Source organism: Sminthopsis crassicaudata, chromosome 5 (genome assembly GCF_048593235.1).
Source record: "Sminthopsis crassicaudata isolate SCR6 chromosome 5, ASM4859323v1, whole genome shotgun sequence".
Lineage (NCBI taxonomy): Eukaryota > Metazoa > Chordata > Mammalia > Dasyuromorphia > Dasyuridae > Sminthopsis > Sminthopsis crassicaudata.
The window spans coordinates 226175409-226202125 of NC_133621.1; the positions used below are offsets into that span (position 1 = coordinate 226175409).

The window sequence follows — 26717 nt, forward strand, 5'->3', positions numbered from 1 at the left end:
AAGGTTTGAACACCAAAAATTTGGGGTAGAAGGAACAAATTAGCAGTTCTATGGAAATAGTAAATGCATGTTGGGTAGAGGTGGGGTACAGAGAAAATTGATTATCAGCACTCAAGAGGGTGCTTTTCCTCTTTTTTATACAGAGAAGGTTCGTTTCAGACACCTCTATAGCATGTCACAACTTTTCAGTTTTCTAGTTTCCAAGACTTATAGGACAGCTAGATAGGAAGGCTCCTCCACTTAGGATGTTGGGATCATTTGTCTACAGAAATGAAGGTAGTATAAAATGAACATTATTAAATTTTGGGAACAGTGAGGAATCTTTCCAAAAGTGAAGAGGGGGGAATGGTGACTAGATATTAAAATTGTTATAAATTTCAATTCCTTAGGGGGTACGTGTATATGTATGTATGTGAAGGGGGAGGGGGGGAATTTAAAAGTATCCTAAGTAATTTTATTTATTTTTTAAAGTACTTTTTCCATAGCGAAAGAAAGTGGCCTTGAGGCATATTCTTTAGCAGAAGACAATAGACTGCTCAAATGAGTTTTCAACTTTCCCTTGTGAATTTACATTTGAATCCTGACCTAAACTGTGGTTTGGAGAATAAGGGATTTTAACCTTAGGGAGAAAAGACATCAATTACCAATGTAAAACAAAATGCAGATGTGTTTGCAAGTATATACTTTCTCTAGAAAGTAAAATCGATTTGTTTACATTCACTGAAGAATAGGATTTAGTCCTTGCATAATCTTAACAGCAAACACATTCTTTTATATCTTAAGAAAAAGTATAAGAATCACAAACCAGACACGCTTTGCATGTGGCGAAGAATGCATTGCAATGCTTCTTACTGTGGACTTTTGATATTTTAACTCAGATGTTCAATGCTCTCCCCTGCTTAGGAGGATGTGAACAAGTGTAGCAAATATGACTTCTCCTTATTTTTGTGCATATCCCTCTTTTAGTAATTTTTATTCTTTGTAAGGCCCTTTTATCCATTATAATCTGCACAGGGAACATTTAATCAATAATGGGACACAAATCAAACACGAGAAAACTGAGTAATTTACAAGCCCTGGGTGAGTGTCACTGAATCTTCCTCCCTCTTTCTTTGGCAGGCTAGGGTAACTAGTGGGATTCTTACGGTGAGATATTTCCTAAATGTGAAAGTCAGTGTGGTCAATTTAGGGTCTTATGTGTAGATAAATTAGATGGTCACCCACATGATATGTTTAAATAGTTTCTAGAAATGCCACATAATTTCCAGCAAATTCCCTAATCCAGACATTAAATTGCTCCAAATTCTAAATCATTCCTTTGTTCCTCCCAAGTGATACTGTGGGAAAAGCACTCTATGTGGAATCAGAGATTCTGAGTTCAAATATTGCACTCACTTAGCACACTTATTAGTATGATTTCAGGCAAGTCACTTAACCTTCCTGGGGCCTCAATTTCCTCATCTGTAAGAATCAGAGGGCCTCTAAAGTAACTCTCAGCTTTAGACCTATGATCTGAAACACAAATATCTCCTGGAAGTAGAAATATATTCTTAGTAACAGCTGTGGATAAATTATTTCATCAACTGGGTGGCTGGGAAAGAAGGCAAAAAAAAAAAAAAAAAAAGGAGGTGCGGAATTCCAAAGACACAAATTATTTCACTGTTCACTTGGGGCTCTACAAATGGACATGTATGCACATGTATTTAGACAAGTGCACAGGTATGTTAAGCTGTGTGTGCAGGTTTTATGAAGGGAGGGACTTTCACTGGAAGAGGTTTAAATTCTAGGCCCTCAAGCTAAAATTTCAAGTAGGACTCCCTTACCCTTTGTTAACCATTTAAAAACAAAACAAAACAAAACAAAACCCAAAAACAAAACACCTGATCTTGTTGGGGAGGGAAGGGGGAGCTTCTTAAATCTGCTTAGGTGGTATTTATTCTTTTCCCTGAGGCTGTTCTCAGACTTCACACAGAGGAAGTCCAGAGATGAGAAAATTAAGAATAAACCCACCTCCAAGGGTGCTGAGAACTCAGTTTTAATTTTTTTTCTTTTTTTTTCTTTTTTTTTTTTTGGTCATGGCTCACTTAGTCTGAGGGTTATAGCCTAAATGACATTAGAGAAAATAGCTATTTCCTAATTTATCAGATTGGATTTTAAGGTGCTTTTCAAGGGAAAGTTTCAGAGACAGCATCCTAATGGAAAGCTCTGACATCCAAGTGCTTTTAATTAGATTTTCAGTGAGGTGAAGTAAAAAGAGCCGTCTCCTTGGAATCAGAACACCTAGATTCCAGATCTGGCTCCTATGTTCACTAGCTTTGTATATATTCCGAGCCAATTGCTTTATTTCTCTGGACCTGATGTCCTCATTCATAAAAAGGAGAAAATAATACTTATGCCATCTGCCTCCTCCTTGGGAAGATCTAGGTTAGATACTCTGTAGCTGAGTGATCTGGGCAAATTATTCAGCCTCAGTTTCCTCATCTGTAAAATGGGGCTATTAATAGCACTTACACAGGGTTGTAGTGAGGATCAAATAATACATGCAAAGCACTTTATAAAACTTAAAGCCTACAGAACTGCTGGCTAGCTAGTGCAGTGGAGTCAGCAAGATCAGAGGTCAAATGCAACCTCAGGTACTTGCTAGGTAGGAGACTGGGCACGCCACTTAAACTCTGATTTGTCTCAGTTCCTCCTCTGTAATATGAGTTGGACAAGGAAATGACAAGTCATTCCAGGATCTTTGCCAAGAAAACGCCACGGAGTCATATAGAGTCAAATATGACTCAATAACAACATGTATTATGTTTTTCACTTGATAGATTTATCAGGACAACTTCCTTTTCAGAGATATATACAAGACAACTTCCCCTTAGGAGAGAGGTGACTCTGTCTATTTAACCAAGGGAATGATAAAGTTTCATTATAAATTTATATTTATAAATTTTTCCTATAGGCATGAAAATTCAGAGTTGAGCTAGGTCAGGCGAGACAGTGGGGGAGTACAGAAGTCCGATTGTAAAGTACTAAGGCTTTTGGAACACTGCGTATCACACACACACAGACACACAAAATCCTGTAGTAATCCCAGATGACATAATCCATATGTCTGGACCACACATATCTCGTACACTCCATCTTCTGGCTTGGGGCATTTTTACCAGCTGTATCCCATTCTGGGAATGCTCTAGTTCCTCATTTCTGCCGCTTACAAGTCCAAGCTAAAATCTCACTTCCTACAGAAAGCCTTCCCAGATCCCTCTTAATTCCTGCGCCTTCCTTCTGGTGGTTACCTCCTGTTTATCCTGAGACAGCTTGTTTGCACAAAGTCCTTTGCATGTCCTCCTCCTTATTCACACTAGACGGCAAGTTCCTCAGAACTTGGGATCGGCTTTTTGCCTCTTTTTATTATTTTTTCCATTACTTTTATTTTTTAATTTTCCCAGTTACATATAAAAACAACATTCTCTCCCCCTCTCCCCGCCCCCACCATGTTTTCTTATGAATCGTGTTGGGAGAAAAAAAATCAGAACAAAAAGAAAAAGCCATGAGAGGGGGGAAAAAAAAAAAAAAAGAAAAAAAAACAGAAGAAAAAGTGAATCTAGCTTGTATTTTTTTACATGTCAGTCTCCATAGTCCTCTGTGTTTGGATGGCGTTTTCCATTCAAACTTTTTTGGAATTGTCTTGGATCACTGAGGTGAAACAAGTTAGTCCGTCATAGTCGATTGTCATACAATGTTGCTGTTGCTGTGTACAATGTATTTCTGGTCTTGTTTGTTTCCGCTCAGCGTGTTTATATAAACCTTTCCAGGCCTTTCTAAAATCAGCTTGCTCATCATTTTTTATAGAGTAATGAAATTCAATTATATTCATGTACCACAACTTGTTCAGCCATTCCCAACTGATACCACCACAAAAAGGGCTGCTGCAAACATTCTTGTCCCTTTCCCTTTATTAACTCTTAGGGATATAAGCCCAGTAGTAGCACTGCTGGATCTAAGGGTGTGCACAGCCCATAGCCATACAGTATTGTTCTAGAAGTACACAACGATCTCCTGGCCCTGCTCATTTCACTCAGCATCAGTTCCTGTCAGTCTCTCCAGGCCTCTCTGCTGGTCATTTCTTACAGATTGATAGTATTTTTATAACATTCAGTGACTCTCCAGCTGAGGGGCATCCGACTCCATCACTTTCTAGTCTCTTCTCAATCATGAATGACACTTCCTGACCCGATGACCCCTGGCCCATAGCTGGCCAATATCATTTTCCCGGCAAAGACAGAACTGTTGCAAGTCCTTCCCCGGAGTTAAGTGACTAGCCCAGGGTCACGTGGCTAGTGCCCGTGTCTGCATTTGAATTCGGCTCTTCCTGTTTCCAAGTCCAGCACTCTATCCGCTGAGCCATCTAACTGCCTTCAGCAATGCGCACACACACAACTCAGACCCCGGTTTTTATTTAGCATTTGCGGACTCCCCCGGAAAACGAAGCCATTTGCCTGGATGCGCAAACTCCCAAACCAAAACAGACTCACTCTAAGTTTTGCGCAGGCGCACGTCAATAGAGCGGAGGTGGGGCTGAGGGCGGTGCCACTTCTGCAGTACCACCCATAACGCGTTCCCAGCGGTCCGCCAGGGGGAGACAGCGACAATCGGAAAACTCCGCACGCCCCTCGCCCTGTCGCAAGAAAACGCCAAGCGCGCTTTACGGTAGCCTCGCTTTCGCCGCCGCCGTAAAGCGACAGAGGGGAGTCCACGTGGGTATGTAGTTGAGATCCGTTTCCTGCTTACAAGTGCCGGAGGGAAACTTGTAACGATGGGGAAACGTAGGAACCGGAGCCGAAGCCAGAGCCAAGTGCTGAGTAGCCTTAGTAAGAAGCAGAAAAAGCATCTGCGGGACTTTGGGGAAGAGCATCCGTTCTATGACAAGTATGTCTGGGCCCCGGGGGCGGGATGAAGCCCCCTGACGGCTTTTTCTTCCGGGCGCCCTCCTTCCTCTCAGAGATTTAACAAGGGGGCCCTGAGGCCCTTCCGGGAGAGGTCACAGACTGTTAGGGTTCCAGTCACTTTCCTCTGAAACTGTCAAGGGTTTCTTTCTTTTCTAAATTTCCATAAGACATTTGGAGCACTTTTTCTGTGGTACTCATCATACATTGCTTTGTAAATGAATTTGGTCACTCTATTATTCCATTTAATCAGTCACAGGGCCAGTTCCCTTTTTATTTCCTCTTTGTCGATCATTATTCGACTCAGCACCGGCCCGGAAGTCAGGAGGACCTGAGTTCAAATTCGGGCTCAGACACTTAACACTTCCTGGCTGTGTGACCCTGGGCAAGTCTCTTCACCCCAACTGCCTCAGCAAAAAAAAAAAAAAAAAAAAAAAATTAATTGTTAGGCGGTGCAATGGTTAATTATTCAAATTTTCCCCCCCTCAGGCGAGGTTAAGTGACTTGCCCAGGGAGACACAGCTAGGAAGTGTTAAGTGTCTGAGAACAGATTTGAACTCGGGTCCTCCTGAATTCAAGGCTGGTGTTCTATCCATTGCGCCACCTAGCTGCCCCTAATTATTCAAATCTTATGTCAGCTTTCTTTTTATAGGGTTTCTGGAAAAGATGCAAAGCCGCAAATCTGCAAGCTGGTAATGTTCTTTAACTTTTTTTTTAAATAAGTATAGGGTTGGTTATGGAGGAGTTTTGTTTGTTTGCTTGTTATTTTAATGATTATATAGCCCAGATTAATGCAGTTTGGCCTGTCCCTCCGTAAAAGGTCAACTGGGTGAGTACCGTCTGTTGTCCAAATTTCTAAGTACACTTGGTTGACCATCCTGTAGAGCTTGCCCAGGGTTGGGCATGTTTGAGGCAGCGAAGATGAACATGAGGGGAGTATCAGCCTGCGTGGCTTTTAGGGAATTACAAGGATCTTTACTGACCCCCTTTTTCCATGAAATCGAAGACTCTTAAAAAAAAACCCTAACTTTTTTTTTTTTTTTGTGTGTGTGTGTGTGTCTCTGAATTGCAACTAAACAGGGAACATCACAGTCTCCAAAGAATCAAAACTTAGTATCCCACGGGTGGCCAGGGAGAGAACTTGGAAGGTTTTAACAGGCAAACTGATACAAAATGATGTCATCTAGATCATTTGCTGTCTAGAGCTAGAGAAGGGTGTCAGGTGACAGCCAGGACCCGAGATGTCATGAGACAGTGAGGGAGGCCCTGTCATGCTGGATGCACCCTCTCTGGGGAGCCCGTGGAGTGCAAGCATGGGCTTGATGTGTAGCCCCAGGTGGAGATCTACATTGTTGGAGGGAATTTTTAACCAGTGAAATCATGTGAATGTGGATATGTTTATGGGACATTAAAGAGAACTAAGTACAAGACTTCTCTCGGTTTTCTGAGATTGGATTTCAGACCACCCTCCATAGCCTGCCAGGTCCTCTAAAAGGCAGTGGATCTGCTTCCTGATCACTGGTCTCATTTATAAAATCACCACGGAAGGAACATAGAGAAGACGGGAGAGTGAGAGTTGGATTTTTGGATTTTGAAGTAGAATTCTTTTTTTTGCAATCTAACTTCTCCTTCCCTTCAGTATTATTTTAAATAAGCAGGCCATTATCTGGGGCATGGGGATTTTAGTCTTAATGAGATTTATTTGACCCCTCCTTTGAGCCAGTTTCACCTCCTTAGCTTGGAAAAAATGTGACACTGGAAGGTTCCTAGCTCTTGAGATGAGTAGTTTTGCAAAAGGTTTGGTTCTGGGTTAGGTGAATTCAGGGTATTCACGCCTGTAGGAAAATGCCAACTAGCTGGGCCTGAACCTGTTACACTGGTCTTTCCAATCAGTTATTGGCCTAATATGGGATAGTATAAGGTAGCAGGGAAAACAAGTGTCATTTTGTTTCCTGTCAGAGAGTGGCCCTCTTGCTCAACCCCAGTTCTGTTGGGTCCTGCTCTGTAGCTTGAGGCAAGTCTTTAAACTTCAGCCTCATGTTTTGTAGAATAAGGATGGGATTTACATACCCTGGCTCATGGGGCATCCTGCAGAAGATTCCATAATCCTCAGTGCTGTTATGACTTTTTTTCATTGTTTTATTTTTCCTTTTAGTCAGAGAATTCAGATCATTCAAGTTCAGAGAGTGATTCAGACAGTGAACCAGAAAAGGTCTCTGAATACCATAAGTTACTTGCCACCCTGAAGAATGTTTCAGAGGAGGAAGAAGAGGAAGAAGATGAAGAGGAGGAAGAAGAAGATGAAGAGGAGGAAGAGAATTCTATAGAAGAAGAGGAAGAAGTGGAGAGTGAAGGGGCCCATAGTGACAGCAGTTTGGAGGAGGAGGAAGAAGAGGAGGAAGAGAAGGAGGTACAGGAAGGAATAAGGGGAGGTAAGAATCTCCAAGTGGGTCAAAATTTGTCAGTCCTGGGGTCCCAGATGTGTGACAATCTAGGCTGTGTAGCAATAAGTGTTTGGGACGGGATGGATAGCATACATGGAGGATATAGGGGAAGGAAATCATTTTTGGGGAGCCCCCATTTTAGTAGGGAAGCGGAGAAACCTCTAGGTTAGAAATGAACCTGCAGCCATTAAAAAATCCATTCTGAGAAATATTACCTTTGTAACAAACTTACCTTTGTAAAAGTAACTTTTACCAGAGGGGTCCTAAATGCTTATACTTAGCTAAAGTTGATTGTGGACAACTTCATGGATCAGGTGAATATCCATGCCTGAATGAGTTTTGGTTTCACTCAGAAGTATGTGACTTTTATTTTGTGTATTAGTGTTTGCTTTCTTAACAGCCCAAGGTTTTATATTTCCCATTTACATTATCTTGCATGTCATATCAGTCATTTGAAGAAAGTAATTTTCTGCAAAAGCTCTCTCTTGAATTCTTAGATACACATCTATTATAGTGCTAGAAAGTTGTGAATCTTGCTTTCGGTACCTAGACCTTCTCAATCAGTTAGCAAACATTATTAAAGGCTCTGGGGGAAAAAAAGGCAGAAACAAATAATCCTTGCTCTTGAGAAGTCTACATGCTATTCTCAAAAATAATCCATTAAAAGAATGAGTTCTTAACTATCTTTTGAATTCATAATGTCAGTCAAAAAGCATTTGTTAATTGCTTATTGTGTGTGTGTGTGTGTGTGTGCGTGTGCACGTGCCAGACACTGAAAATGTAAACAAAGGCAAAAATATGGTTCCTGCACTCAAAGAGCTCACATTATAATGGGGGGAACAATATCCAAATTACTTGGTACAGACTAAACATATTCAGAGTACTTGGGTGGTGGTTGGCACTGGTAATGGAGAAGGAAGAGAATTTAAGTACAGAACAGGGAAAAGCCTCCTGCAAAAGGAGGAATTAGAATTAAGCTTTGAAGCAGACCATGGGCGCTAAGAGATAGAGGGAGAGCCTGCCAGGTGGAAGTGAGGGGGGAGCACAGCCTCCACAGCAAAGGCTGGGAAGTGGATAGAGCCGCAGAGCAAGATCACAAGAAGGGTGGAGAAAACCCAGTGTAAGAGTCCTGGAAGACCAGGAGGGCCAGACTGAAGGGCCTTCACTGCCGAACAGTTTGGCCCTGAAGATAATAGGGAGTCACTGAAGTGCACTAACTAAGGAGAGTCAGGGGTTGACATAATGAGAACTCAAGCAGTCTCTGTTGTCAAGGAGCATGAGCTTTTATTTTAATACATAACAATAGGCAAAGAAGAGGACCCCGAGGACAAAGATGAGGAAGCACTTAACCAGCAGAGAAGTGATGGGGATGAATTCACGGACATGCAACATGAATCAGCCTTCAGCCTGGAAACCAATTTCCTAGAGGAGGAGAACGGAGATCACAAGGCCCTGCAGAAGGACAGCAGCTCTGCGGTAGAAGTCTCAGGAGGTGAGACTTGAGTGCCCAGCCTTGGTGATGGCCAGACCTGCAGGGAGGGGGATGATGGCAGGGGCCATTGGTGGCAGACATGACTAGGTACCCGTAGGGAGGGGGAGGATTGAAGGAGTAAAAGTACTCCCTTGCCAGCTCCCCTAGGCCCAGCTTTTTCTTCCTGACCTGTATACATTGGAATGGAGAGCTCTTTGTTGTTGTTATTATTGTTGTTGTTGTTTGGGATTCCTTTTATGAGCTATAGTAGTTAGTTATCCTTTGAAAAATCTTAATATAAACATATTCATATAAACAAGTCTGCATTTGTTCAAGGAAACCAGGATATTATGATGACCCACTGATGTGCATAAGTACTTCTACATTTGAATATTAACATTGCAGACAAAAAAAAATACATGCTTTTACATGAATTTCATTGACATATTTTTTATTTTGGTTATATATGCACATTCATTTTTTAAAAAACATTTCCAGGGGCAGCTAGGTGGCGCAGTGGATAGAGCACCAGCCCTGAATTCAGGGGGACCTGAGTTCAAATGTGATCTCAGACACTTAAGACTTCCTAGCTGTGTGACCCTGGGCAAGTCACTTAACCCCAGCCTCAGGGGGGAGATATATATATATATATATATATATATATATATATATATATATATATATATATATATATATATATATATATATATATAAATAAAACGTGCTTTGTCTCCAGAAGCTGCCGGTTGCTCTCTGGAAGGAGATCTGCTGTGTCAACTCAAATCTCTCGGACAGATTCTTCTTCCTGTAGAGAACCATTGTCTCCAGACAGTTGCCGTTAACTCTGGTCCAGAGTAGTGACTTCCCTCTTTTATCCTCCCAGAGAATGGGCTTGGGACAATGCAAGGGCTTCTGGGAAAAATTACTTCAACCAATGAACTTGTTCCTCCTAAGCATGCAAACTCTTCCCCAGAAATTCACAAGTAAAATTCCCAGCCATGGCCGGAACTAGAGAATTGTCAAGTACCGACTTAGCACTTAGTAAGAACCTAATATCTCATTATCTCATTAGCACTTAGTAAGAACCTAACATACATATATATATAATTTCCTTATGAATCATATTAGGAGAGAAAATTTAGAACAAAAAAGGCAAAGAAAAATAAAGCAGAAGAAAAAGAAAAAGTAGTGAACATAGCATGTGTTGATTTACATTCAGTCCCTATAGTTTTCTTTCTGGATGTGAATGGAGTTTTCCATCCAAAGTTTATTGGGATTGCTTTGAATTACTGAAGTGTTGAGGAGAACCAAGTCTTTCATAGTTGATCATTGCACATTCTTGTTATTGTATACAATTTTTTCCTGGTTCTGTGCTTGTTTCATTCACTATTAGTTTGTGTAAATTTTTCTAGGCCTTTCTAAAATCATCTTGTTCATCATTTTTATAGGAATTTATATAATGGAATAATGTTTCATTACTTTCATAAGCCATAACTTATTCAACCATTCCCCAATTGATGGACATTTAATCATTTGCAATTTTTTGTCATCACAAAAAGGGCTGCTACAAACATTTTTGCACATGTGGGTCCATTTCCCTCCTTTATGATTTCTTTGGGATACAGACCCAGCAATGGCACTCTGGATCAAAAGATATGCACAGTATTATGGCCCTTTCGGCATAGTATGAAGGAAGCTTCACCACCTGCACTTTGGCAGCTCTTTTGTAGCCTCAGGAGTTACTGGCGGCCCCTGAGTCACAGAGCCAGGGATGTTGAGGCTTGAATCCTGAATCCCGGCCATTCTACCCCCCTGTGCTGACTCTGTAGCACTTAATTATAAGCACAACTGAAACCTAGGGGAGTGAGCTGCCTTAAAGTATATGCATGGTTTATGTAAATCGAATATTGGAAACATCTGGACCACAGTCTTTGGGTCTTAGGATTTGGAGCAGAAAAGGAAGGATGAAGATTCAAACCCAGAGCCTCTGATCCCAAATCTAGTGTCCTGTCCACTCTGTTTCTCTTTGGGATCTTACTTCTCTGTTTTTGCTGAGTTCCTTCTGGACTCAGACTGGGAGCAGCAGACTCACACTTGTTTTTCATATTGTTTTAAAGTTCATATTGCCCCTCTGCTTGTGCTGCTGCTTTCTGAATCTTTATTTCTCTTCATAAAGAATTCTTAATCTGATTAGTCAGGATAAAGGGACTCTGTCATTTGTGGGCCATTTCACTCATCCTCATTGTCTAGCCATCCCTATTTGTTCTAGCCAGCCTTCTGCTGACAGGAGATAGTGACCATTCAGTAGTTGAGAGGGCTTGGTGGGTGAGCTAGCCATCCTCACACTGGAAATACATGAGCAGCATTGTCCTACAAGTAGGCCACTAGTAAGTTATTAATTATTTATTAACTAAAGGCAGCCTGTTTATTTTGGGAAACTAGCCTGTCATAGTCACTCTAAAGTTTATCAAGTATTTTATATACATGCACTTCTTTGTGCCTCAGCAGTCCTGTGAGATAGACCATTTTACATATCAGTAAACTAGAGCTTAGGAGACATTTAATGATTTCTCTGTAGTCTCTCAGCCATTTTCCTGGCTCCCAAGTCCAGTGTTCTGCTGTGTGTCTATCTCCTATTAATATTTTTTGTTACTTTCTTGAATGTACTAATGATGATTGTTTCTACTACAGACCCATTCCTACAACATTTGAACAAAGAACTGAAAGAAAAGGAAATCCAGGCTGTCGCCACAAATCCCAAAGTTACCCAGCAGCTAAAAGTAAGTACTGCTGTCCATCAAAGTTGTGAAGACAAGCTTGACACGGACAGGCTTCTGTGTTCAGAGCGAGTTGATATCATAGTATCAGAAAGCTGATTGTCATTGTTAAAACATCATCTAAGGTGTCATCAGAAAGTTCTGGCCATTTTCCTGGCATAGGGATAGTGGGAATGAAGTCTCTCTGCATAAGTGTACTACCCCTCAGAGCAGTCAGAGGAAGACCTGGGAAGCCTTCTCTTCTTACCCTACCTTGTTCCTCAGGGGTGAGAAAAAGCTGGATTGACTCCTTTAGGCTTTCTGTATCTCTTGTCAGTCAGCACAGGGTCATTTTTATCATTCTCCTCTACTTCTGATTCTGAGCTATGTATTTACATCTGTGCATTTCTATCTATAAATTGAATATTTGTAATAATTAATTAATTGAAATAAGTTCAGCATGATCCAACCATTCTGAAGAGCAATTTGGAACTATGCCCAACGGGCTATTAAACCGTGCATACTCTTTGATCCCGCAGTGTCTCTCCTGGATCCATATCCCAAAGAGATGATAAAAAAGGGAAAAGGAGTCACATGTGCAAAAATGTAGCAGCTCTTTTTGTGGTAAAGCGTTGGAAAATGAGTAGATGCTCATCAATTAAGGAATGGCTGAATTAAGTTATGGTATATGAATGTTATGAAATATTATAATTCTATAAGAAAAAAGTGATCAGTAGGATAATTTCAGAAGGCCTGGAGAGACTTACGTGAACTAAGTGAAGTGAGTAGACCCAAGAGAACATTGTATACACCAACAAGAAGATTATGTGATGATCAACTCTAATGAACTTGGCTCTTTTCAACAATGAGGTGATTTAGATCAATTCCAATAGACTTGTGATGAAGAGATCCATCTGTACCCAGATGGGGACTGAATAATAGTATTTCTGTTTTGTTGTTTGCTTGCTTTCTGTTTTCTTTCTCCTTTTTTTTTCTCCTTTTTGATCTGATTTTTCTTGTGCAGCATAAGTGTGGAAATATGTGTAAAAGAATTGTGTATATTTAACAATATTAGAGGGGCAGCTAAGTGTCGCAGTGGATAGAGCATCAGCCTTGAATTCAGGAGGACCTGAGTTCAAATGTGGCCTCAGATACTGAACACTTCCTAGCTGTGTGACCCTGGGCAAGTCACTTAACCCCAGCCTCAGGGGGAAAAACAAAAACAAACAATATTAGATTACTTGCTGCTTAAGGGACAGTGGGGAAAAGAGGAAGAAAAATTTGAAACACAAGGTTTTGCAAGAATAAATATTGAAAAGTATCTTTGCATGTATTTTTAAAATAAAAAGCTATTATTAAAAAAGAAAGAAATTCAACTCTAGATTATTTGAATGCAGAGAAGTTTTTTATCTCTCTTAATTCCCTCAAGGACACTAAAATGAAAAACTAACTTTAGAGTAGAGGAACCATGGAGTAGCATAGAATGGAGAGAGATCAGGAGTTCTTACCCAGGCAAAGTATAGTTCTAACACAACTCTTTTCTCTTTCTCAGTGGTCAACTCTGGGTCAGCTCATCTTTTCAACCCAGTTTCATACACTGGAGACTTTCAAGCCCCCAAAGGACATTGACCTGATGACTCTTCATCTTCAGAAGCCCTTGGATTCCACATGGCCCAAAGTAAACAGCCAGTTCCTCTCTGGCCCCTCAAAACCCAATGGGCCTTTCTCTCCCCTACAGAAAGAGCTCTTCTCAATTATGAACTCATACCGGGACTTGTTATACCCAGAAAGGACAGCATTGGGGAATGGGGAGGAGATCCGTCATGTGTACTGCCTACATGCCATGAACCATGTTCTCAAAGCCAATTCCCAGGTGCTCAGCAATAATAGCAAACGCCGGGATAAGAAACCGAGAGCCGGTGATGACGACGATGACTTCAGGGACCAGGGCCTCACTCGACCCAAGGTAAGGTCAGATTGGTCTAGGGCTTTTTTGACTTTATTGCTATCTTTTGTTCTTACATTTCCCCCTTGTCCTTTTCCATACTCCCCCCCACTTAGTTGCTTATCCAACATAGTTGCTTCAAAAATTGATTATTTTTTAACATTTAAAAAAATTTTTTTGAGTTCCAAATTCTCTCCCATCATTTCCCAATCCCATTAGAAGGCATTTAAGAAAATGAGAAAATTTATATTTCAGTTTGTACCCGGAATTCATCAGTTCTGTCTCTGAAGGTAGATGACATTTTTTTATCATGAATCCTGGGCATTGTCTTGGATCACTGTATTCATCAGAATAGCTAAGTCTTTCACAATTGATTGTCCTTACAATATTACTGTTACTGAGTACAATGAATTCCTCATTCTGCTCACTGTACTTTGCATGAATTCTTACATATCTTCCTAGGTTTTTCTTAAACTATCCCTTTGTGATTTCTTTGTCATCTCCCAGGTTTTCTAAGTTCACTTTACATTAGTTCATATCAGTCTTAAATTTTTCTGCAATCACTCCCCTCAGCATTTCTTAAAGCATAGTATAGTACTCCATCACAATCACATGCCACAGTTCAACCATTCCTCAATTTCTGGGCATCCCCTCAATTTCCAATTCTTTGCCTCCCCAAAAAGAAGTACTCTAAATATTTTTATGTGTATAGGCTTTTCTCTGTTTTATCTCTTTGGGGAACGCAAGGGATATGTGCAGTTTTGTAGTTCTTTGGACACAGTTCCAAATTGTTCTCTAGAATGGTTAGATCAGTCCACAGCTATAGCAGCAGGTCAATAATGTACCTGTTTTCCTTCATCCTCTTCAGTAGTCTTTTCTGAGAGATGTTTATCTCAGTTATTTTAATTTGTCTATCTCTGACCAATAGTGATTTAGAGCCTTTTTTCATATGACTAGTGCTATCATTGATTTCTTCTGAAAACTGCCTGCTCACATTCTTTGACCATTTATTATTTGGGGAATGTTTCTTATTTTTATAAATTTGCTTCATTTCCTTAAACATTTTTGAGAATTAGGGCCTATCAGGGAAATCAGGTAATAAATTTTTGATACAGCTTCATTGTCTAAGGTATCTTTTAGCCAAATGTAATTTCCTTGGTCATCTTTTAATTAGATCTGGTTTTGTTTTTGCTTTATCTGAGATCACGTTTGCTATCTCTGCCTTTTTTGTCAGTTTGTTGTGACTGAAGCATAATAGATTGTACTCCAGCTGCTTATTTTAATTCTTTGTATGTTTCAAGTATGTCTTTTATAAACATGTTGGGTTCTGGATTCTAATTCATTTTATTCTGTTTCTGTTTTATGGGTGAGTTCATTTCATTCATTTCACAGTTATAATTATTAATTATATATTGCTTTCCATCTTGTTTTCTTCTGTTTATCTCTTTCTATTTTTATCCTGTCCCTCCTCAAAAGTCTGTTTTGCTTCTGACCATTTCCTCCTTTAATCTTTCCTCCTTTTTATCATCTTTCCTTTCTCCTCTTTCTCTTGTGCCTTTCCCTTACTATTTCCCTTTTGGGTAATACAGATTTCTATATCCAACTGCATATGTATATGTATTCTTCCCTTTTTGAACCAGTTCTGAAAAGAGTGCAGTTCAGACATTACCAATTTTTCCTCCCCTCCCATTTTCCCTTTTACTATAAAAGCTCTTCCTTGCGTGCTATTTTTTGTGAAATAATTTTCTCCATTCTTTCTTTTTTCTTCCCCTCCCCTTTTCTCTTAATGTCTCATCCCTTTTTTTTTTTTTTTTTTTTTACTGAGATCATCAGCTCATATCCATGCCATTTGTTTATGTAAACTGTTCTTAGGAGTTACATGTATCATTTTCAAGCCATTTAACCTTAAAGTCCTTTATGATTTCTTGTTTATGTTTACCTTTTTGTGCTTCTCTTGAGTCTAGTGTTTGAATGTCAAGTTTTCTAATCTATTGTGCTCTTTTTATTAGGAATGTTTGAAAGTTCTTTATTTCATTAAATGTCCTTTATTTCCTCTGATGGATTCTATTCAATTTTCCTGGATTTGTTATTCTAATTCTAGTTTGAGGTAACTAGATAATGCAGTAGGTAGAGCTAGAGTCAGGAAGACCTGAGTTCAGATTTGTTCACAGATACTTACTAGCTGTGTGACCCTAAGCAAATTACTTAACTCTGTTTGTCTCAGTTTCCTCATTTGTCAGGCAACCTAGAAAAGAAAATGACAAACTATTCTAGTATCTTTGCCAAGAAACCACTGAAAGGGTTCATAAAAATTTGGGCGTGACTAATTTCAAAATACTAACAACAATGAATCCTAGTTTCTTTGTCTTCTATAACATCATATTCCAATTTCTTCACTTTTTTTTTTAATGTGGGAACTGCTAAATCTTTTTTTTTTTTTTGTAATTAAAGCTTTTTGTTTTTAAAACGTGTATGGATAATTTTTCAACATTGACCCTTGCAAAACCTTGTGCTTCAAAATTTCCCTATCTTCCCCCCATCTTCTCCCTTTGATGGCAAGTAATCCAATATATGTTAAACATGTTAAATCCAATATATATATACATACATACACATATTCATACAATTATCTTGCTGCACAAAAAAAGTCTGATCAAAAAGGGAAAAAAATGAAAAAGAAAACAATGCAAGCAAACAACAAAAAAAGTGGAAATACTTTGTTGTGATCTAGACTCAGTTCCCACAGTCCTCTCTGGATATAGATGGCTCTACCCATCACAAGATGATTGGAATTGGCCTCAGTCATTCCACTGTTGAAAAGAGCCACGTTCTGATGGACATCAGACATCAGACAATCAGAACTGATCATTGTATAATCTTGTTGCTGTATACAATAATCTCCTGGTTCTGCTCATTTCACTTAACATCCATTCATGTAAGTCCAGGCCTCTATGAAATCATCCTGCTGATTGTTTCTTATAGAAAAATAATAATCCATAACATTCATATACCAAAACTCATTCAGCTTTTCTCCAGCTGATGGGCATCCACTCAGAAATTGCTAAATCTTGTGTGATCCTTCTGACTGTGGCTTCACCACATTTGAATTGTTTCTTTTTGGCTGCTTGCAATATTTTCTTCTTGATCTGGGAGCTCTGGAATTTAGCTATAATATTTCTGGGAATTTTCTTTTGGGATCTCTTTCAGAAGATGATCAGTGGATTCTTTCAATTTCTGTTTTACCTCTGGATCTAAGATCCAGACAGTTTTCCTTTGTAATTTTAATGTTTTACTCTCCCCTACTTCCTCCTTTTTTTGATAATGATTTTCTTTAGGTTGGCCAAGAATTCTTAAATTCTCTCTCTTTGATCTATTTTTTAGGTTATTTGTTTTTTTTAATGAGTTATTTCACATTTTCTGACATTTTTTCATTATTTTGACTTTGTTTTAATGTTTCTTGATGTTTCATGGTGTTGTTAGCTCCCACTTAGCCAATTCTAAATTTTAAGGGATTATTTTCTTTAGTGAGGTTTTGTACCTCTTTTTCTACTTTTTAAGTAATTCTTCTCTTCATTAATTTTTCTTGGTGCCTGTTTCCAAGTTCTTTTGTTATTTTCTTATATCACTCTTGTTTTTCTTTTTCTTTTTTTTTTTTCTCCAATTTTTTCTTTACCAACTCTTTTCTTTGTCTTGGAGAAGTCTTGTTCTTGTTAGGCTTATCTCCATTAGCAATTTTTCCTTTGAAGTTTTGCTTGTGGCTGTTTTCACATTTTTTTTTTTTTTTCTTCCCCATTTATGTGTTAGTCTTCCTTGCAACCGTGTTAACTTTTTAAGGGCAACTTCATTTTTTTGCTCTTTGCAAATTTTTCTAGCCTATTTCTTCATGTTGAACTTTGGATTAAAGTTTGGTTCTCCTCACCTGGGGGAGGGCCAAGTTTTAGGCTTTTTCATGTTACTATTTTCAGAGCTAATTCTGGGGATCTGCAAGTTTTTGGTTCTTCCAAGATGGTAGGTTACAGTGACTGCTCTCTTGGTTTACGCCTTAGTCTTTAGCCAGAAAGGGACCTTGCTCCCCTCCAGCTGTATTTCTTTTGATCCAGAAATTGTGAATAGGGCTGTTTTTCTCTTGTGACTGATTGTAGGGTACTCTTCTCCATCCTGGGACTTTTTCTCCAGAACTGATCAGTAGAGTTGTCAGTCAGTGCCAGTTGCACCTAGGCCCTCAGAGGCTCCCCTTTATTCTCTTTCCAACCATTTGTCTGACCTTTTTATCATCTCTGAGTTAAGAGCTCCCCAAACTGTTGCTGTAGCAGCTACTTCCAACATTAGCGACTGGTGTTGCCCTTACAACTTAATTTCTTAAAAGAGAAAAAAAAATCCAGCAAAACCAATTAACACCAAATAATGCTAGCATTTTTTCTGCAGGATGATGCTCACCTCTATCTTATTGTTCCATTTTGGGGACCTGAGTCTTGCACCAAAGATACCACATTATTGGATCAGACCAAAAATTCTTACAGTATCCACCTCAGTGTTTTGGGGTCTGATGGTGGTACCATAGCATATTCTGGTAGAGTGATGGAAAAGATGTTCTTTGAATTTCTGCTTCCCTTTGTCTCTAAATTGTAGAGCTTTCTTTAGATATAAATTTTGTCCAGCCTCTTCATTTTAATGGTGATTGTTGCTCAGTGAATAATTTAAAGCAGACCAGCACATCAGATGCAGTGTGACTTTGTTGCCCTTGTTGGTGCCACCTCCTGAGAGCACTAAGTTGGAGAGAAATTAAATGCTTGGGCTACTGTTTCTCATCCAATTTATAGCAGAGATAGGCCCATAGACCAGATCTTCTGCACTCCTCAATCCACTCTTTCCCTTACACCTAGCTCATTCAAACACAATTTATTGAAGTCCCTTCAAAAATAGTTTTCTTTTGGCCTCTTAGACAAAGTAGTTCTTGTTTTAATTTCTGCTAAAGGTACCTCCCTCAAACTCAAAACATTGAGCCACTTAGCGGTAATATAGTTAAAAATCTGTGTTTACTCTCCATACTGTTTTAAGGATTTTTAAAAAATTAGGTCATGTCACTTAATTTTCTGGTTTTCCTATGGTGTATGAATTTGTTGGGATGATATAAAATAATTAAATTTATTGCCATAATATAAAAATAAACCTCACAATTTTTGTATTAAAATTTAAAAAAAATTCATATTTTCCTTTTGTTGCATTCACTTATACAGTTTGTATATAAGATTTTGACATTTTTTCATGAAACCACCCATTTATCATATTGGATAACTAGGCTTACATGTGACAGACAATCCAATTTTCCAAGCCCAACCTCAGTTATGACCTTTAGATTTTCAGTGAGAAATAGGCAGTGAGGCGGTGCAGTACCTGGAATCCGGAAGAACTGAGTTCAAATGCAGGAGACTGTGATCCTGAGTAAGTCACATCACTTTTACTGGCCTCAGTTTCCTCATTGAAAAAGTAGGGATAATAACAACATATCCCTCTCAGGGTTCTTGTGGTATCAAATGAGATAATAATTGTAAAACATTTAGTTCAGTGCCTGGCACATAGTTATTGTTATGTAAATGTTTGTTGCTATCATCCTCATTATCATTTTTTAAATTTAATTCAAGCCAGTTACCAGGCCACTGAGGAATATTTATTTCCAGGATAATTTGGCTTCACTGCATATTCTGCATAATCCTGCATATTTTTTATGAGTTCATTATTCTTGCCATGAAAGGTTGACTTCCAGGTCCACTGGAAGCAAAAAAATTTCCAAACCATGTTTTGAGGTGGACTTTTGGAAGTCTGACATAAATTTTCCTAGATCTTACAGGATCTTGGACTTTCTGATAGTAGTTTTGGTATTGTCATGAATAAAAGTGCCTTTGCTGCATCTCTGTTTAGGACCCAATTATGACTCTTTAGGTGCCAGGTCACTGGATCTTTGTTTTTTGAGGGTTAATTGTGTTATTTTGTAGTAATAGTTCATTAATTTCTTGTTTTATTTTCAATCATGTTTTTCTTTACTCTTCATTGCAATTGATTGTGTTTTTTTGTTATGGGCTTGACTGAGCCTTGGAATGTTTGACTTTTTCATTCTTCTTGGTTCTCCCTCCTCTTCTCCTTTCCCATCACCCTAGAGACTCTAACTTGATTATATATTACAAAATGGCCTACTTATTGTTTCTCACAAAAGATTTTTCTCATCCATCTACATACTTTCCTCAGGCTGTTCCATAACTTAAAATCCTTAGTTTTTTCAAAGTTCAACTCAAAAGTTGGTTTTGCTACATGAAACTCTATGATCTTTAGAGATTACTGACCAACTCCCCTTCACTCTCTCTTTCCCTTACCTCATATATATTTTCTATATACTTTTATGTACATATGTTCTTCCCCTTTACAAGTTTTTGGAGGTCAGAGAAAACATCACTTTTGTTTCTCCAGTGCCCAACACAGAGCCTGTCATGTAGAGGCCTAATAAATGTTTGTTGTGTAGTTGTTAGCTCAGAAGTAGGAAGTAGAACGCCTCTGAAACAAATTTATGCTAAGGAAAATTGCTTGAAGGGAAAAGATACGTTTATTCAGGTGATTGCTTGGGTGCTTCCAAAAGATACGGTATTAGTTTTCAGTTATTTATTAAATTTGTTCTGTAAATGTAGCACTAGTTCCTCTTGGCAAAATTCTAGAAAACCTATTTGCTTTAAGCAAAGTAGATATCTCCTAATAAGTTACACATAAGTTAAATTTGTTCATCTATTACCATTTTCTCATTTACCCGTGTTCTGATTTCAAGGATATTTTATCTTGATTTCTGTGGAGAATTGCACCTACGAAGCTGTAATATTTTAAGGAACCATGTATTCATTCTTTTGTAATAATATAAATTAATCACTCATTACTACCACACAGTTCATCTGTTGTAGGAGTCCTGATGATTATGCCCTTGAGGTATCTTGGAGTGAGCACTCCTAAACTAAGGGGCTTTGCCATCTCCATTAAGGTACGTCCCCAGGATGTGCTTCAACATATTCTCTGGGGATGTCATTAAAAAGGACTGCTTTGGGAGAGAAAAATCACCTTTTCTCCATGAGGACCTCTCCTTGGGAAGACATTGGACTCATGAGATTTGCAGAGTGAAAGAATTCTAGAGATAAAGTGTTTGCTTGTGGAAATAGTTACTTGATTTAATTTTTGATTAAAAAAATATTTACATTGATTATTTATTGAATTTTACATCACTTTAATTTCCAGATACATTTTTCTCTTCTCTCTTCCTGACTAGTCAGTTCTTACAACAAAAAACTTTAAAAAAACAACCAGATCAAAAGAGAGGAATTAAAAGGTAATTTAGCAAAACCAATCAACTGAATCTGAGGGCACTTGCCAGGTTGTGTTTTCCACTCATAGTCCCCACTTGTGTAAAGAATAGAATGAGGTATATTTTCTTATCTATCTTATCAAGATTATTTTTCTTTATCAGTCTTTTCCTTTTTTTTTTTCTTTTTGCCATGAATAAGCATTTGTTTTCTCTCCCTCTCATCCCTAGCCTTGGGGATCTGAATGAGAAACAAAAGTCTTATAACATATGCAGTCATGCAAAACAGATTCCCCTTTGGCTATGTCCATAATCAGACTTGGAGTCCACCACCTTTCTCTTGGGGGATGGGGAACTTGGCTTTCTCTGGAATTGTACTAACTCCCTCATTATTTCAAATGTGGAAACTGGAGCTAAGCAAGGCCCAGTGACTTCCTGAGGTCACACAGGCAGTTAGTAGAAGAGCTGGGATGGGACTTGGGTCTCCAGATCCCATACTTATTTTTCCTTCTTTGCCAAAAACAATGGCCTCTTCTCTCTCCTCAGGTGTTAATTGTTGTTCCTTTTCGGGAGGCTGCTCTCAGAGTGGTCCAGCTCTTCATCAGTCTCCTGGAAGCAGGAAGCAAGAAGAAAATAAATGTGAGTAACAAAAAGCGCTTCAAGGGAGAATATGGGTCTGACCCAGATGAGAGACCTCCCAATCTGAAGAGGCCTGAAGACTATGATGCTGTGTTTGCTGGCAACATTGATGACCACTTCCGGATAGGTAGGTGAGAACACCTAAACAAAATTGGATCCACCTTATTTTGTGCACCCAGCATCCCAGATCCAATCAGATAAACCCAATCATTCCTTTGTCCCAGTAAACAGACATTTCTTTGTCATCTTTGTCATCTTTAAAGAGACCTATCATTGATGTCTAATAGTCATTTCCTTCTAGTGGAACCCTCCCTAATCACAAGAGAAAAACTTAAGTCAGAGAGATTAACAAAGTACCTATAGCCATCAGCAAACTTTCAGTCTTGCATCCAAGAAGAAGGGAATGGGTTTTGTTATGACCAGAGTCCCCTTGGGAGGCACTGGCTGTGGTGGGGAAAATGTTTTCTAGCAAAGTCTCACTGGGGACACTCAGAGCACACAGGAAAGACCTAGGCCTGTGACAGGAATACTTAAAATACCGCATGGTAAAAGCCCTTTCTATAATGGTGGGAAATAGTTCTGAGAGAAATTGGAGTGACTAGAGCTTGTTGGCTTGGTCTGCAGGGAGTGTTCATGAAGGGCCTCCAGGACAGACTGGGCTCCTCTTGCCTTTCCACCCCGGATGTGGCTGTAGTACTTCTTGATGGGTCTATGCCTCCCTATGTCAGTCCATGTCCTTCCTACCTTGAAAAGCCAGTTCAAAGACTACTTTTTCTAGGAAACCTTTCTGGGTGGAGCAGGTAATTATTTGTATTACTCTTCCTGGGATGAGGATTATTTTTTTCACATTTGTCATTTCTTCAGGACTCGGTATTCTCTGTTGATAGTGTACACTGGTTGTAAATGTGGTTTCTCCTGTGTATGTTCTGATTTATCTACATGTTCTTTGTGCTCTACAGTGAGCAATGTGGCCTCTCTTCATGGGCTGGTGTCCATGTGTCCAGACACCGAGTCTGTCCTAGGTGGGCCCTGCTGAAGAGGGCCTGCTGGCTCCCAGAGCACAAGAGGCTTGCTCCATTGACCTCCCTGTGTTAGGGCAGCAGGGGATTAGGGAACTTGCAACAAAATCAGGAGCTTTCTGGTTAGAAGAAAACCCCTGGAGTTCTATTGTGCTGAATAGGCTGACTTGATGGAAGAGGCCATCAGTCGTGTTTTTGTAGTGGGAACCCTCCCTGCAGATAAGTAGAGACATGGCTGAGATGTCCCGCAGTGGGACATTCTGGCCAAGCGGATGGCGCGGCTGTTGTTTGCTTCCATCCTTTCCGTGGCTCAGCAGCCAGTGTGTCTAGAGCTTGCTCGTGGGCTGATTGTCAGGAGTTCCTGTGGTGAGGGAGATGGACAGGCTCAGCAGGGCAGCTGCAAGTTTACTTGGGAGGAAGGTTATTATCCTGATGCTGTGGAGGCTTGCATAGGGGAAGGGAGGATGTACACAGTCATTTTAACTCAGGGAGGGAAAGGTTATTTGTTGTTACAAGATGCTACATGTGTCCATCTGATCCATGCAGAGTGTGAAATAATAGTTTAGTGGCAACCTGGGGTTGTGTTTTGAACAAAGATGCTATTTTGTCCACAAATCGTGTTTTCATTTTTTATTACCATGGGATTTCCCCCAAGCAGTGCTTAAGTTAACTGGTTCCCTGGCTCCCTGTAGAACTGTGAAGCCAGCCCTCTCTTTACAAGTGTGTCTGTATATATTCTTACCCCAGGGTGAGCAGGACGCTCTTTGCTTGGTTGCTCATAGAGTGTTAGACTGGGAGCCAGAGCATGTGGATTCACATCCAACCGGGGGCACTTACTACTTACTTACTACTGAGGGCAAATCATTTAACTCTTCTGGGCCTTAGTTTCTTCATCTTTGAAATAAAGGGGTATGGGCCTTTTCCCCTTTCTTTGTAGAGAAGTGATGAGAGGGACTTTGGGTGGGGAATACTATGTGTAATGTTAGGCTTGGGTGATGTCTTGGTTCATTTTGCTGAATTGCTTTAAAAATTTATGTATAAGAGATGGTTTTCTGGAGGACAGAGTAGGGAGGTATGTATTGAGGAATTAAAAATAAAGTATATCTTGTGAACATTTTTTTTTAGAGAGGGCATTGAATTAAGCTTTCCTTTTCCTCTCTAATCTGTGCTATTAGGAATATTTATGACAATCTTTTTTTTTTTTTCCACTTCTGATCAACCTAGTATAAAGGACCAACAATTGACAATAAAATTAAGAAAGAAACACAGCCCTCCTTAATTGGTAATAAAGTTGTTAATTTTTATTTTTATTAATGAGACAGTACAGAGGATAATAAATTTAGGATGTGGTTTAATAGATCAAGATAGATAGGACAGCTGGCATCTTCAACTTTTGGCCCTTCCTGGGGTGTAATCATTCTGTAACCTGCTGGGGAAGGCTCCCAGCTATATTAAATGCTCTGTGTGGTTCCTTCCCATTCTTTTGTGGTCTCACTTAAGAATGAGATTAGAAACAAGATAGTAAAGTGGATCTAACCTAAGTCTGCCTAGCAAGGACCACCGGATCATCCATTTGTATACTCTATATCATATATCATCGGAGAGATAAAGACGTAAAATGATATGTTTCCTAGTCTCATGGAACATTTTGTTGGAGGATTGGATCTATCAGATTGAATTAGAAGAGACCTCAGACACTAGCTCTTCCAACTCCTATTTTACATTTGAAATTTGAGACCTGTTCCTAATTAAATCAGAGTCATCCAGGTAGCAGCTATGAAAGGTGGGATTTGAACCAGATCCTTTTACTCAGGATCCCAATACTCTGTATCAGGTCACAAGGAGAGAGGGTACACCTCTGAGAGCTTCTTCGGGTGATGGTTTTTCAAAGAAACTAACTGGTGTTTCTTTAACAATGTAAGGGTTGACCCTGTTGGCAATATATATCTTTACGATGGGCGGTCAGAAATAGGGTTGAGCTCAGTAGCTTCTATCATTGCAAGGCTGAATGGGCATCCCTGGTGGGAGGCTAGACCTAAACACTAAGGTTTTGAGGTCATCTCTCCAGCATACAAATGACTACTAAATAATGAACCAATTGCAATGTTTGTCTCTTTTTTTATGTGTATGTGCAGGAGTTGCAGTTCTTCAGCGAAGCATCCGACTTTATGCTCCATTTTACTCCTCAGATATTCTCATTGCCTCCCCTCTTGGCTTGAGAACTATTATTGGTGCAGAGGGAGAAAAGAAGAGGGACTTTGACTTCTTATCTTCCATAGAGATTCTCATTATTGACCAAGTTGACATTTACCTGATGCAAAATTGGGAGCATGTCCTGGTAATGATGTTTTCTACAAATGTGTACTATGTAGCTTGCTTTCTGGTGTAATTACTGTGTGATAAAGAAATCCAACTTGCTATATATTCAAGGGAGGCCATTTCTATAGGGGAAAAAACTTCCCAGCAAAACACTTTTTGCCTTCTTAGAAGCTAAATTAAATTTATTCAAAGAAAGATGGGGAGGGGGACAAAATTTGATGAATTCATTGAAAAAGAATCTTAGTGATATAGAATGTTGTATACCCCAGATCTGTCACATCTGCAAAAGAATTAGGGGAGGTGTTGTCTTAAATTCATAGGGGTCATGTTTAATGTTCTGTTATTTTGCAACATTTTTCTTTCTTTTTTCCATTTATCTTATTGTGATCATTGTACAGATTATTTTCTTGGCTCTTCTTTCCTCGGCATTAGTTCACATAGGTCTTGTTTCTGTGAATTTATCATATTAGTTGTTTCTTCCAGCAGAGTAATTGTTTATTGTGTGCCGCATTTTGTTTAGCTGTATTCCAGTAGATGGGCGGCTACTTTGTTTTCACTTCTTTGCTACTAACAAAGAAAGGGCTAATGATTTGGTATTTAGAGAACCTTTTCCCATGACCCTCAGGTATGGACATTTTGGCTACTTTATCTTCATAATTCCAAATTTTGTTCCATATTTGTTCAATCAGTTCAATTGTGTCTGACTCTTCATGACCCCATTTGGGGTTTCCTTGGCAAAGATATTGGAGTCGTTTGCCATTTCCTTCTCTTGCTCTCTTAATATATGAGGAAACTGAGGCAGAGATAAGGGGCTTGCCCAGGGTCACACAGCCAGTTTCTGAGGCCAGATTTCTTCCTGACTCCTGAGCCCAGGCTCTCCACTGTGGTGCCCCCTAGAGGATTTCGTATTTGATCCTGTAGATGACAGGGGATCGTTGGACATCATTGAGTGGAGGTGTGAGGATGAACTGATCACGCTTTGTGACCTGGTAACTGCTTTCATCATGTGTGGTAGCTGTGGAATTTAAGGTGCCCCTTGTGGGCCTGGGAAACGTTTTTTTTTTCCTCTTTTGGTGATGAAACCTTTGACTCTAACCAAGGCCTCATTAATTTAAAATCAGGCTTTTGGCAGGGAATGTGCTGGTCACATCCTGGTAAATGTCCAGATGGTCCTAGACTAATGATGAATTTAACAAGTCAGATACTTCTTTTCACAGAATTTGCAAATTTTTTTTTTTTTTTTCATTAAGAACTTAAATACCAAATAAAATGAACATTTTTGTATATAAAGTCAGGCAGGAAAAGATGATTGGCCATGAAACCATGAATTTCTTCTGTACAGTTTGATATATAATTAATTTGCTTTCAAAATTGCCTGCTTGTCTCTGTTTCATTTTGCTTTCTATTCTCTTTCCATTTTTCAAAAACTGCTGCATTGATGAACTTTTATTTTGGGGGGCAACTCTTTTATCACTATCTTCTTTCTCTCTTTTCCTCACCCCGATTGAAAAAAGAAAGAAAGGGGGGGAAAACAAACTAAAACCTTTGTATCAAATGTACATAGTCAGGCCAAACAAGCTGACATTTTGGCTGCACCTGACATTATGTGACTTTGTTCATAGCATTTGATGAACCATATGAACTTACTTCCCTTGGATTCTCATGGAGTGGATTTCTCCCGAGTACGTATGTGGAGTCTGAATAACTGGTCCAAGTATTACCGGCAGACGCTGCTGTTTGGTGCCTTGCAAGAGGCCCAGATCAACTCGGTCTTCAGCAAGTACTGTGTCAATTACCAAGGGCAGGTAATAATAGAACCTTCCATTCTGCGGTGCTGCCCTGGGTAGATTG

General features: G+C 39.4%; 1 protein-coding gene across 1 annotated transcript in view; it reads left to right on the forward strand.

Annotated features, from left to right (window-relative positions):
- Positions 1-4722: 4722 nt before the first annotated feature.
- The window catches only part of UTP25 (UTP25 small subunit processome component), a 41820-nt gene continuing 19825 nt past the window's right edge, over positions 4723-26717 (forward strand). The window contains 9 exon segments of the mRNA XM_074270181.1: positions 4723-4923; positions 5593-5632; positions 7096-7372; positions 8691-8876; positions 11547-11635; positions 13164-13577; positions 21436-21655; positions 24683-24885; positions 26489-26671. Coding sequence (XP_074126282.1) covers positions 4811-4923; positions 5593-5632; positions 7096-7372; positions 8691-8876; positions 11547-11635; positions 13164-13577; positions 21436-21655; positions 24683-24885; positions 26489-26671 — 1725 coding nt within the window. The 5' untranslated portion in view covers positions 4723-4810.